The 13,814-nt window shown below is 43.9% G+C and overlaps 1 protein-coding gene across 3 annotated transcripts in view; it reads left to right on the top strand.

Moving 5' to 3' along the window:
• Window positions 1-13,814, top strand: part of RELN (reelin) — a 382,634-nt gene that overhangs the window by 274,934 nt on the left and 93,886 nt on the right. For all 3 annotated transcript variants that reach the window (XM_060692666.2, XM_060692664.2, XM_060692665.2), the window contains 5 exons: window positions 1,621-1,792; window positions 2,496-2,696; window positions 6,728-6,963; window positions 11,688-11,845; window positions 13,075-13,282. In XM_060692666.2, coding sequence (XP_060548649.2) covers window positions 1,621-1,792; window positions 2,496-2,696; window positions 6,728-6,963; window positions 11,688-11,845; window positions 13,075-13,282 — 975 coding nt within the window. The remainder of the gene's footprint in view (window positions 1-1,620; window positions 1,793-2,495; window positions 2,697-6,727; window positions 6,964-11,687; window positions 11,846-13,074; window positions 13,283-13,814) is intronic.

Genomic DNA, 13,814 nt, shown 5'->3' with positions numbered 1-13,814 from the left:
ACCAAGCCATGGCCACAGAACCAGTAGTAACAGATTTTACATTTCACCACTGATTCATGGCAGAAAAGTTTTGATGTCTACCTACGACAGCATGATTAGCCTTACGTTCATATCTGAGGAGCTGTCTCACCCCGATGGGATTGGCCCATCTCACTCATTTCAGCTTTGGATCCCGTCGGCCAGAGGTGGTATTCAGCCGGTTCGGGCCAGTTCACCCAAACCAGTAGTGGAAATCACAGGTGGGCCTGCCCCTCTGCCCTACCCACCCCTGCTCTATGCCATCCTATTTAGACACATTTTTTAGGCCGCGCACATGCGCGGAAGGCACGCGCACTAGCAAAGCGCATGCGCGGAAGGCCAGGTGCATGCGTGGAAGGCCGGCGCACAAGCAAACCAGGCGCGCGCGCACGAAGTGAACGTGCACGCGGGTGGCGAACCAGTAGTAACATAATGTGAAACCCATCGCTGCCGTCGGCTACATATTTCTGCTGGGAGGTCCAGGAGAAGAGTCATTTCCACTGTGGCCCCTCCCTTCTGGAATATTCTTCTGTTGGAGGGGAGGTTGCCCCCCCCCACATTCCTGGCCTTCCAGAAGAGCCTGAAAACCTGACTCTGCCAGTCAGTTTGGGGCACCAAGAGGGATGCTTTATGCTGAGGGTGGCTGTTGGTATAGAGCAGGGCTCTGAAAGTTGGCGACTTTAAGACTTGTGGACTTCAACTCCCAGAATTCCGCAGCCAGCATGGCTGGCTAGGGAATTCTGGGAGCTGAAGTCCACAAGTTTTAAAATTGCCAAGTTTGGAGCCCCCTGGTATAGAGAGACAATCCTCACCCATATGCCTCCTGTCCTCTTGTTTTTTAAGTTTTTTTTATTTAATCTTCCATAATTGTAATTGTGTGGGAAAAGACCAGGCTGAGCTGGAAGGTGGAGTTAAACATGTCATCAGTTTGAAGTCGTTGCATAACCACAAGAGACCCAAGTCCAGCCTCCTCATGAATTCCACTGAGCCTTATCTAGCATCCATTTCAGTGGTGGGTTCCTCCCGGTTCGGCCCAGTTCAATCAAGCCGGTAGCAGTGACAATATCATGTCATTGAACTGGTTTTCTTTGTTCAGGAGCTCCCCCCCCCCCCGTTATTCTTACCTTTTATTTGGCCCTGCCCCCAATCTATTCGCTGCCTCCCGAGTCCCAGCTGATCGGCTAGAAGGAAAAAAACTGTTTAAACTCTTGCCGCGGGGCTTCAAAGTGCCGCCCTACAGCTGATCAGTGTTAAAAGGCAGTGTGGTGGTAGACCAGTGTACTCAAAAAACAAATGGGTAGACCGGTGCCTCCAAAAACAAATGAGTAGACCGGAACGCTCCAAGAACAAATGGGTAGACTGGTACAGCTCTGCAAGCAATTAAAAGCCTGGTAGACCAGTACCTCTGCTAAATCCTAAAGAATTGTCACATGACCATCAAGCCACGGTGCATCTTATACTCCGGTGCGTCTTATACTCCAAAAAATACGGTGACTTGCGTTGGTTCAAACAGAATGTTCCCCTCTCCTCTTTACTTGCATTCACGTGTTTATCTGCATTTTACACGTCTCTTTTTAACACGCGAGGAATGTCTGCATCTAGGTTTGTCTATCTGGAGCTCCCTCCTGCTGCAAAGACCCCCTGCACTCGATTCCGTTGGTGGCAGCCGGTGTTTTCGGGAGAAGGCTACGATCAGTGGGCTATCGATGACATCATCATCCTGTCCGAAAAGCTGAAACAGATCATTCCTGTGGCTAACCCCACGTTGCCTCAGGTAATAAGTTGGGCGGTGTTTTACGCTTATGAAAATGTTAGCACAAAATTCGGCAGTTCGATCCTGATCGGCTCAAGGTTGACTCGGCCTTCCAATCCTTCCGAGGTCGGTAAAATGAGGACCCAGATTGTTGGGGGGCAATAGGCTGACTCTGTAAACCGCTTAGAGAGGACTCTAAAGCACTGTTAAGCGGTATATAAGTCTAAGTACTATTGCTATTCTAAGCCGTGATGGCACAGTAGGTAGAATGCAGTATTGCAGGCTAACTCTGCCGACTGTCAGCAGCTCGATCCTGACCGGCTCAAAGTTGACTCAGCCTTCCAATCCTTCCGAGGTCGTTAAAATGAGGACCCAGATTGTTGGGGGCAATAGGCTGAAACTATAAACCACTTAGAGAGGACTGTAAAGCTCTGTGAAGCGGTATATAAGTCTAAGGGCTAGCGCTATTCTAAGCCCTGGTAGCACACTAGGTAGAATGCAGTATTGCAAACTAACTCTGCTGACTGCCAGCAGCTTAATTGTATTCTAATTGCATTTTTAAATTTAAGACTTTCATTTAGTGCTTGAATGTTTTATACAGTATTTTGTTCAATGTCTTTTAAGTTGCCTAGAGTCACCTTTGGCCAGATGGGCAGCATACACGTTTGATTAATAAATAGCGCGGAGGTTTTTTCCCTATATATATATTTTTTATTTCAACTAGAATTTTTACGAGAAACCAGCCTTTGATTACCCCATGAACCAGCTCAGCATGTGGCTAATGTTAGCGAACGAAGGGATGCCCAAAAACGAAACTTTTTGTTCGGCTACCCCATCAGCGATGATATTTGGCAAATCAGATGGCGATCGGTTTGCAGTGACCCGGGATTTAACGCTGAAAACAGGTTACGTCCTTCAATTCAAGGTATTCTTTCCCTCCCTCCCTCTCTCTCCCTCTCTCCCTCTCCTTCTCCCTCTCCCTCCCTCCCTCTCTCTCCTTCTCTCCCTCCCTCTCTCTCCCTCTCTTCCTCTCCCTCTCCCTCCCTCCCTCTCTCTCCTTCTCTCCCTCCTTCTCTCCCTCCCTCTCTCTCCCTCTCTCCCTCTCCCTCCCTCCCTCTCTCTCCTTCTTTCCCTCCCTCTCTCCCACTCTCCCTCCCTCTCTCTCCCTCCCTCCCTCTCTTTCCCTCTCTCTCTCCCTCCCTCCCTCTCCCTCCCTCTCTCCCTCCCTCTCTCCCTCCCTCCCTCCCTCTGTCTCCCTCTCTCTCTCCCTCCCTCTCTCCCCCCACTTTTGGCACGTGATGGCAAAAAGGTTAGCCATCACTGGCTAAACCACTTTAGCAAGCTGTTATGCTCTTAGCTGCCATCAACCTTTCATTGAGTTCATCATTAAATTCCTCTGGAAATTCTTGGGATCGATTGCACTAAAAAATTTAACGAGTTGCCCACAATATAAACGAGCCTTGCGTAACTGTAGGCCGAGAATAAGGTACAGACATAATTATTTTTTTTAAAAAAAAACATTGTATGTTTACAAGCAAGTTTTCAAATATAATTCCCACTCTTCTATAAATAGGGGGAGCTGGCAAGCACAGGAGGACTTGTAAAATAACCTCCCTCTGTTTTGACATTGCATTGACGAAATGATATGCAAACTGAGAAACATTCTGTTGCATATGATGTTTGTTGCAGGTTTTTCCTAATGTAGTCCGTAAAACACGGTCCCATGTGCCTGCCTTAAGTTCTTTTTTACAAAATATTTCAATCTTTGAAATAATGCTAAGATTTACAACAGTGGCCAAAATTGTGGAAACCTTTTGGGGAAAGTGTATTTTTTTTTAAATAATTTTTATTAATATATTCTATACACCAATACACAAATAAAATATACAATCCTGCCACCATGGTATAATGTGATTGAATTGTCCATAAATATAAAGTCATTCCTTTATACATACATATTTGCCATCATATATATACATCATCATATATCTATTCTATCCCACCTTTTCTGGACCCAATCGTACCATAATTTCCAACTGTTATAAAGTTCTGAATCTTTTTTACCATTGATCAATCTAGTTAATCTATCTGATTCCGCACACTCATTAATTTTATATATTATTTTCAAATCTATCGGTAAGTATTGATTTTTCCACTCCTGCGCATACGCTAATCTTGCTGCAGTAATAATGTGAATCAACAAGAACCATATATCTGATTTAACATTCAAAGGTTTTGCCCCCAATAGGAAAATCTCGGGCCTTAATTCCAAATTAATCTGTGTAATTTCCAAAATCCATTGCCGTATTTTTTTCCAATATTTAACCGCCTGGGGAAAGTGTATTTTTGAGGTTTGATGGCTAATAACACCACTTTTTGGGGGGCGGGGAAGTTTCAAGAGAATCCTATTCCACTGCCGGAATGGCCTGGGAATAGCCCAGACCTTAACCCAATTGAAAATCTATGGAGCCGACTAAAGAAACTTGTTAGTCAGAAGCGACCCAGCAATAAAACCCAGTTAATAGAAACCATCCTTCAATCTTGGTTTCACATGATAACAGCTGCAGAACTTAAAAGACTTGGTTCACTCCATGGGAAGACGTTGTAAGGCTGTAATTCATGCTAAAGTTTACCCAACTAAGTATTAACTGACATGGTGATAATTTTTGTCTATCTCATTTTTTCCATGGTGATCATTTTTGTATATCTCGTTTTTTCTCCGTGTTTCACTCTCCTTCTTTATACTGTAACTGCTATTCTAATAGCAAATCCTTTGTAAAAGTTATTGCATTACATTCTTGATTCAATGATCTTTCCATTGATATATAATTTTATGGTATTACTCCAAAAAAAAAAAGAAGTGTTATTATTAGCTAGTTTTAGTAAATACACTTTTCCCAAAATGTTTCCACAATTTTGGCCACTACTGTAAATTGGAATTCAAGTCAATTCAATTCTCCTGAAACTGTACAAAGTACAGTTATATCTCGCCTTGCAACTATTCATTTAGTGACTGTTCAATGTTACAGCAGCTCTCAAAAAGTGATGTATGGCCATTTTTCACACTTGCGGCCATGGCAGCATCCCCCACTCACGTGATCAAAATTCAGATGCTTGGCAACTGGCATGTATTTAGAATAGGATAACAGAGTTGGAAGGGACCTTGGAGGTCTTCTAGTCCAACCCCCTGCTTAGGCAGGAAACCCTACACCACTTCAGACAAATGGTTGTCCAACATCTTCTTTAAAACTTCCAGTGTTGGAAAATTCACAACTTCTGCAGGCAAGTTGTTCACTGATTAATTGTTCTCACTGTCGGGAAATTTCTCCATAGTTCTAAGTTCTCTCCTGGATTAGTTTCCACCCATTGCTTCTTGTCCTGCCCTCAGGTGCTTTGGAGAATAGCTTGACTGCCTCTTCTTTGGGGCAGCCCCTGAGATATTGGAAGACTGCTATCATGTCTCCCCTAGTCCTTCTTTTCATTAAACTAGACATACCCAGTTCCTGCAACCGTTCTTCATATGTTTTATCCTCCAGTCCCCTAATCATCTTTGTTCCTAATCATTTGTGACGATTGCAATGTCCCGGGATCTGGCGATTAATTTTTGCAATCTCCTAAACAAGCAACATCAAAGGGGGAGCCAGATTCACTTAGCAAGCGTGTTACGAACTTAATCACCGCAGTGATTCCCTTAACAACGGTGGCAAGAAAGGTTGTAACATGAGGCAAAACTCACTTAAGAACTATCGCGCTTAGCAACGGAAATGTTGGGCTCAATTGTGATCGCTAGTTCAAGGACTATGTTTGCGTGCTGTCTGGATGAGATACCAGTTTCATGTTTGTGTGTTCCTAACAGTGAGAATAAACAACCAAGAAGAGACGGGACAGCCATTTGTCAGAAATAGTATAGGTCTCCTGCGTGAGCAGGGGGTTGGACTAGATGACCTCCGAGGTCCCTTCCAAATCTGTTACTGTTAGTTACCATCAGGTGTATCCAGCAGTTCAGAAATTCCAGTCAGCATAGCTGTGCAGGAGAGCCCTGAATGCAGTTTTCACTGTTTCTTCTGTCACTGAATATTTTGGAGTTAAACGTTTAAACATATTTGTGCGTTTTAAAGAAAAAAATGGTCTGGGTATATGTGATTTTTTTTTAAAAAAAAAAAATGCAAGCAATTATGAAAAAGGAACAGAATACAAAATTAAAAAACAGATTTATGCACACCCGTGTCTCTCAGTGTTAAGCACAACGCAAGTGCTCTCTACGCACAGTCACTACATGGGGCTCCCCTTGGGGTGCACCCGGAGGCTCCAACTGGTGCAGAATGCGGCCGCGCGGGGGATTATGGGAGCGACGGGGCGCTCCCATGTGACTCCTCTCCTGCGCGAGCTGCATTGGCTTCCGGTGGACTTCCGGGTGCGCTTCAAGGTGTTGGTGATCACCTTTAAAGCGCTCCATGGCTTAGGGCCAGGGTACTTACGGGACCGTCTTCTGCCACCAATTGCCTCCCACCGGCCAGTTCGCTCCCACAGAGAGGGCCTCTTCAGGGTGCCGTCGGCCAGACAATGTCAGTTGGCGACCCCCAGGGGGAGAGCCTTTTCTGTGGTGGCACCTACCCTCTGAAACAATCTACCCCCAGAGATACGAGTGATCTCCGACCTCCGGACTCATCTCTTTCAGTTAGCCGGTCTCTCTTGATTTTATGATTTTATGGTTGGTTTTAAATTTTGATATGGATTTTAAATTGATAAATTTTAAACTATGGGCCAAATTTAATTATTTTAAATCTATTTTTAATCGTACTTTATGTATAAATGCTTTTATTTTGGCTGTTCACCGCCCTGAGTCCGAAAGGAGAAGGGCGGTATGGAAATTCGAATAATAAATAAATAAATAAGTTGTCTCTTTTAACAATTCTGTTTTCCTCTTACGCTTTCAACATGTTTTCCACTTCGCAGCTGAACATTGGATGCACGGATCAGTTCAGTAGTTCTGCCCCAGTTCTTCTTCAGTATTCCCATGACGCCGGCTTGTCTTGGTCGCTGGTGAAGGAGGGCTGCTTCCCAGCATCCCCTGGGGTGAAAGGGTGCGAAGGGAGCACCCGGGAATTGACAGAGCCAACCATGTATTATGCGGGAGACTTTGAAGAGTGGACAAGGATCACCATTGTCGTGCCGAGATCGCTCGCTGCTAGGTAATTGAGCTATTTATTGATTTAAACCCATTTATGTCACCATCCATCTCACAACAGGTAGTCCTCAACTTACAACAGTGATGTCAGGGTTCCGACAGATGCCTTAATTAAATCATGAGCCTCAGGCCAACCTTCAAAAGAAATCCAGTTATTTATTAGGAGCAACATGTCGGCACATTCCAGGTGAAGCCAACTCTGACCCCACGTAATTTACGCCCCAATCATGACGCTGTTTCCCTCCTTCCCCCACGGTGTGTCATCAATCACATTCGCCAACAGAGCAATTTCGCAGGTTGTAGAGATCACTCCCCTCCAGCCGCTGTGGGTAACCCTGGAAGACAGCCTTGAGTGAGATATGTCTGGAATGTGCTCCTGTCTTTGGCTGCCATGCTGCTTCGTCAGTTTCCCACCCACCCCTTTGTCTATGGCAACTCGAGAGCAGGCCAGGGATGCTTTGCGAGTTGACAAGTGAGTTTAGTGACCATTCAAAGTTACAACAGCACTGAAAAATGTGACTTACAACCGTTTTTCGAAGTTATGACTTCTGCAACATTCCCATGATCAAAACTCAGACACTTGGTAACTGGTTCCTCTTTATGACGGGCTCAGTGTCCCGGGGGTCACTTGTTCCTCTTTTGTGACCTTCTGACAAGCATAGTCAAAGGGGGAGCCAGATTCACTTAACAACCGGGTTACTAACTTATCAACTGCAGGGAGTTACAACCCCAACAAAGGCCACCATTTATGTTGCTAAAGTGAAACATTGATTCAGTGACTTTTCTTGCCACAGTGGTTAAGTGAATCATTGCATTTTTTAAAAAAGTTGGTAACCTGTTTGTTAAGCGAATCTGGCTTCCCCGTTGACTTCGCTCATCAGAAGGTCGGAAAAGCAGATCACGTGATCCCAGGACACTGCAGCCGTCATAAATATGAATCAGTTGCCAAGCATCTGAATTTTGATCAGCTGACCACGGGGATGCTTCAACTGTCATAAGCTCACTTTTTTCAGTGCCATTGTGACTTTAAATGGTCACTAAATGAATTGTTATAAGTCGAGGACTACCTGTATTTTACAAGACTCCAGAAACTAGATTGGAAACCAGAACAGCTGCATCGCCAAGGTCAAACCATGTTCTTTGAGATGCCCAGACAATATTAGAATGTCCTTTTCTTCTAACTTTAACTCTTTCTCGGAAACTAAAATCCTTTACAATGAGTTTATTGTAGTTATTAATTCTGAACATAAGGTGGGAGAATTCCGCGAAGTATAAAGTCTTAGTAAGGCCACACCTGGAATACTGCATCCAGTTTTGGGCGCCACGATATACTGTAAAAAAAGATGTGGAGACTCTAGAAAGAGTGCAGAGAAGAGCAACAAAGATGATGAGGGGACTGGAGGCTAAAACATATGAAGAATGGTTGCAGGAACTGGGTATGTCTAGTTTGATGGAAAGAAGGACTAGGGGAGACATGATAGCATTGTTCCAATATTTGAGGGACTGCTTTAAAGAAGAGGGGCTCAACCTATTTTTCTAAAGCATCTGAAGGAAGGATAAGAAGCCATGGATGGAAATTAATCAAGGAGAGAAGCAACCTAGAACTAAGGAGAAATTTCCTGACAGTGAGAACAATTAACCAGTGGAACAACTTGCCTCCAGAAGTTGTGAATGCTCCAACTTCTCAAGTTTTTAAGAAGATGTTGGATAACCATTTATCTGAAGTGGTGTAGGGTTTCCTGCCTAAGCAGGGGGTTGGACTAGAAGACCTCCAAGGTCCCTTCCAACTCTGTTATTCTGTTCTGTTTTGTTCGGAACCATCTTCCAAGATTAGTACAAATAGCTAAAAATTCAACAAACAAATGTACTTGCCGTATTTGTTTATTTATTTATTTTTAAATTGGATCTCTTCTCTTTCTTTAACAGCCTGGCCAAATGTATTTTATCTTCTTGTCTAAGTGTTTTTAGACCGTCTCCTTCTGTTAGTCCATTAACAAATAATTACAGAACAAGGCATGCTGTACAGTTTAGAGAACGTGGTAGGGCTAAATCACATAAACAGTGAGCATCCCCCTCGAAAGTATTTTCCTTTAATTAACCAACAAACACAATTGCCAACTCACACAGACACTAATGAGATTGCTTTGCCCAACGGAAAAAGTACCCAATCGATAAGAAGGCAGCCTGTTTTGCATTATGTCTGTCATATAACTGGGATGAGGCACCCGACTCGAAAGTACATTTCTCAGCTCCCCAAGAATGCTAATCAAGCTAATCAGCATAATTGCATTTATCGATTGCAATTACAGATGGGATATTATTCCGCGCCTTCCCTGTATCCATTCTATAACAGTTGTGGCAGATTTGCACCCAGATCTAAAAATATTCCCTTTGGAATCAGTTCCATTAAATGGTAATGGAGTCTATTCGAAGTTGTCGTGTGTTATGGGAACATTTCTTCGTTATATATATAAATTCTGCCTACAACCTGTTCAGAGCAATAGATAGATTCTTCGTGTGGTATTTTCCGTCGGTATACTAGCGAAATCCATCTGTCGAGTTTCATGGATTATCGTGTGCTCAATTTTACCAAGTTTTCTTTTGACTCCTTCCATTGTAGGATGCCAATGTCTAAATTCAGATTATCCAATTTGGGGGTTAGGTTTTTTCTTTTTTTAAGAGTGCAGAAGGAGATGGCATTGCTTCCCTACCATTGAGGCTGTTGAATAGGGTAGGGTAAGGTACAGTGGTGAAATCCAAATTTTTTTACTAGCGGTTCTGTGGGCGTGGCTTGGTGGGCATGACTTGGTGGGCGTGGCAGGGGAAGGATACTGCCAAATCTCCATTCCCACCCCACTCCAGGGGAAGGATATTGCAAAATCCCCATGAGGTTGACTCAGCCTTCCATCCTTTCAAGGTAGGTAAAATTTGGACCCGGATTGTGGGAGGCAATAAGCTGACTTTGTATAAAAAAGAACACCGCTTGGGGGGGGGGCGAAAGCCCTACTAAGCAGGTATATACGAAAGTATGAAGGCTATTGCTTAACGCATTGTAAGCCGCCCTGAGTCTCCGGAGAAGGGCGGCATATAAATCGAATCAATAAATAAATACAATAAATAAATTCCCTCCCCAGTCCTGGGGGAAGGATATTGCAAAATCTCCATTCCCACCCCACTCCAGAGGGAAGGATATTGCAAAATCTCCATTCCCACCCCACTCTGGGGCCAGCCAGAAGTGGTATCTGCCAGTTCTTCAAACTGCTCAAAATTTCCGTTACTGGTTCTCCAGAACCTGTCAGAACCTGCTGGATTTCCCCCCTGGGTAAGGAAGAGCAGGGCAGAGCAGGGTGGGGGATTGGATGAGATGAGATGAGAGATGGGATGGCATGATATTTATTCTGAATATCAGAGAGGAGAGAGAGACTAGTGGGTGCCATGAGTTTATGGCACATTGCTGCCCATGGATACCACCTATCTTACTCTGTGCTTGACACAATAGCAATAGCACTTAGACTTATATACCGTTTTACAGTGCTTTACAGCCCTCTCTAAGCGGTTTACAGGGCCAGCACATTGCTCCCAACAATCTGGGTCCTCATTTTATCAACCTTGGAAGGATGGAAGGCTGAGCCAACCTTGAGCCATTCAGGATCGAACTCCTGGCTGTGGTCGGAGTCCGTCTGCAATACTGCATTCTAACCACTGCGCCACCACGGCTCACCATGTTATTTCAACATAATGATATTGATTCAGTCATTCTAACACAGTAGTTTAAAAATAATAAAGTTTTCATGGTTTTGTAGTTATACAGTCTTGTTTTGAGCCAGGAATCAAGCAAATTGTATTTTTTTTATATATTGGGTTTTTTTATTGTTTATAAGCTGCCCAGAGTGTCACGGAGAGTGAGTGGGTGGCCATATAGAAGGAAGGAAGCAAGGAAGGAAGGAAGGAAGGAAGGAAGGAAGGAAGGAAGGAAGGAAGGAAGGAAGGAAGGAAGGGGAGAGAGAGAGAGAGAGAGAGGAAGAAAGAAAGAAAGAAAGAAAGAAAGAAAGAAAGAAAGAAAGAAAGAAAGAAAGAAAGAAAGAAAGAAAGAAAGAAAGAAGGAAAGAAGGAAAGAAGGAAAGAAGGAAAGAAAGGTAGATGGATGTAGATGATCAGCCACCCAGAGTCACTCTAGTAATCAGATGGGCATCATATAGATAAGTAAATAAGTAAAATTATGTGCATCCCATTATCTCATGGAACATACTATACCCGTGATGGCAAACCTATGGCACACATGCCATAGGTGCCACACAGTGCCCTCTCTGTGGGCACGCGAGCCATCGCGCCAATTCAGCTCTGACATGCATGCAGGTGTGCCTCCCGCCGACTAGCTGGTTGTCGGGTCTCTGCCACACATGCACAGGGGGGAGGGCCACATGCAGGGGCCACGTGCGCATGTGCATGTGTGGGAATCGGGACACTTGCAGGAGACCCTGCACGCATGCACGGGGCAGCACATGCGCGGGGCATTCAGGGGCGCGTGCGTGGGGGGCGTGCAAGCACTGGATTTTGGGCGTTTGGGCGCGTGCTTTGGGCACTTGGTCCAGAAAAGGTTAGCCATCACTGTGCTTTACGATTGTCTTGGAGATATCTAAGCCCACAGAACAACCTGGATATGTCTTTGGAGGGCCCGTTTTCAAAGAAAGCAGCAACAGCTTTGGTATTTCTGTCCCCCTCGTGTAGGAAGACCAGATTCCGCTGGATACAAGAGAGCCGTTCGCAAAAGAGCCTTCCCCCCTTTGGCTTGGACGGAGTGTATATTTCAGAGCCGTGCCCCAACTACTGCAATGGACAGGGAGACTGCATTTCCGGCGTCTGTTTTTGTGACATGGCCTATACAGGTAAGCTTTAACGCGTAGAGTCACATTGGCGAACCGATAGGGAAAGTAAGTGAATAGCAGCCCTGACTAATATTTGTTGGTTTGTTTGTTTGTTTGTTTCAGTGGTGAAATCCAAATTTTTTTACTACCAGTTCTGTGGGCGTGGCTTGGTGGGCGGGGTGTGGCTTGGTGGGCGTGGCAGGGGAAGGATCCTACAAAATCTCCATTCCCACTCCATTCCAGAGGAAGGATATTGCAAAATCTCCATTCCCACCCCACTCCAGGGGAAGGTTATTGCAAAATCCCCATTTCCTCCCAATCAGCTGGGACTCGGGAGGCAGGGAATAGATGGGTCAGAATTTTTACTACCGGTTTACTCCGAACTACTCAAAATTTCCGCTACCGGTTCTCCAGAACTGGTCAGAACCTGCTGAAACTCACCTCTGGGTGAGGTCAACAGTAGACAGTCTAAGGTTAAAGTTTTGGGGGTTTGGGGAAGAAACTACAGAGTCAGATAGGGCATTCCAGGCATTGACCACTCTGTTGCTGAAGTCGTATTTTCTGCCATCAAGTTTGGAGCAATTTACCTTGAGTTTGCATCTATTACTTGGTCGTGTATTGTTGTGGTTGAAGCTGAAGTAGTCATTGACAGGTAGGACATTGTGGCAGATAATTTTATATACTACACTTAGGTCAGACCGAAGACGGTGTAGTTGTCTAAACCCAAAATTTCAAGTCTGGTGGCATAAGGTATTTTATTGCGAGTAGAGGGACTCTTCTCGTGAAATATCTCTGGACTATCTCAATTGTATTTATGTCCGATATGCAGTGCGGGTTCCAGACAGATGAGCTGTATTCAAGAATTGGTCTAGCAAATGTTTTATTTATTTATTTATTTATATGCCACCCTTCTCCGGAGATTCAGGGCGGCTTACAATGCGTTAAGCAATATGTTATGTATGCTCTAGTTAAATAGTACAATATTACCAGAGAAGAAGCTACGCAAGATTAGGTTAACAACTCTTAATGCCTTTTTGGCAATGTTGTTACAGTGGGCTCTGGTACTTAGATCTTTAGAAATGAGTACTCCAAGGTTAATTAATATATTATATTAATATGTATTAATATAATATATCAGTAATATAATATACTGCATATATAATATTTGTTTGCCAGTTCTTGACCTTTGCATTGAAGATTTTCTTCCAAAATGTATCCCCTATATATATATATTATTTCTTTTTCTGAAGCTTCACATGGGACCTGTGTGTCTAATGTACCTAATCCCAGTGAGATGTTTGACAGATTTGAGAGGAAGTTGAGTCCCCTTTGGTACAAGATAACCGGAGCTCAAGTTGGAAATGGCTGCGGAATATTGAGTGATGGGAAATCTCTTTACTTTGGTGGATCGGGCAAAAGAGAAGCACGAACCGTCTCTCTGGATACCACCAGCATCAGGTTAACTCTATATTTTGTTTTTAAAAGCTTCATTTTGCCATAGGTTTTACAGGACCATGAAAAATTCAGATTTTTTCTGTTTTAGAGGGACAATGTTTTAGATTACGGCTCTCCAACCTCGGCCATTTTAAGACTTGTGGACTTCAACTCCCAGAATTCCTCAACTGGCTGAGGAATTCTGGGAGTTGAAGTCCACAAGTCTTAAGGTGGCCGAGGTTGGAGATCCCTGTTTTAGATGAAATAATGTCTCATTTTCAATGATTTTGAAGAGTCACATGCATCATCTACATACAGATAGCATAGCTATTATAAGAGGTTAAAGTGATATAAGAAGTCCTCAACTTACAACTACAATTGAGCCCAAAATTTCTGGTAAAATTGCTAAGCGAGATAGTTGCTAAGTGAGTTTTGCCCTGTGTTACAACCTTTCTTGCCACGGTTATTAAGTGAATCACTGTAGTTGTTAAGTTAGTAACACGGTTGTTAAGTGAATCTGGCTTCCCCATTGATTTTGCTCGTCAGAAGATCTCAA

This window comes from Pantherophis guttatus, chromosome 7, assembly GCF_059756535.1.
Source record: "Pantherophis guttatus breed Tessera chromosome 7, ASM5975653v1, whole genome shotgun sequence".
NCBI lineage: Eukaryota > Metazoa > Chordata > Lepidosauria > Squamata > Colubridae > Pantherophis > Pantherophis guttatus.
Note: the sequence above shows the minus strand (reverse complement) of the source record. Positions and strands in the feature narration are given on the sequence as shown.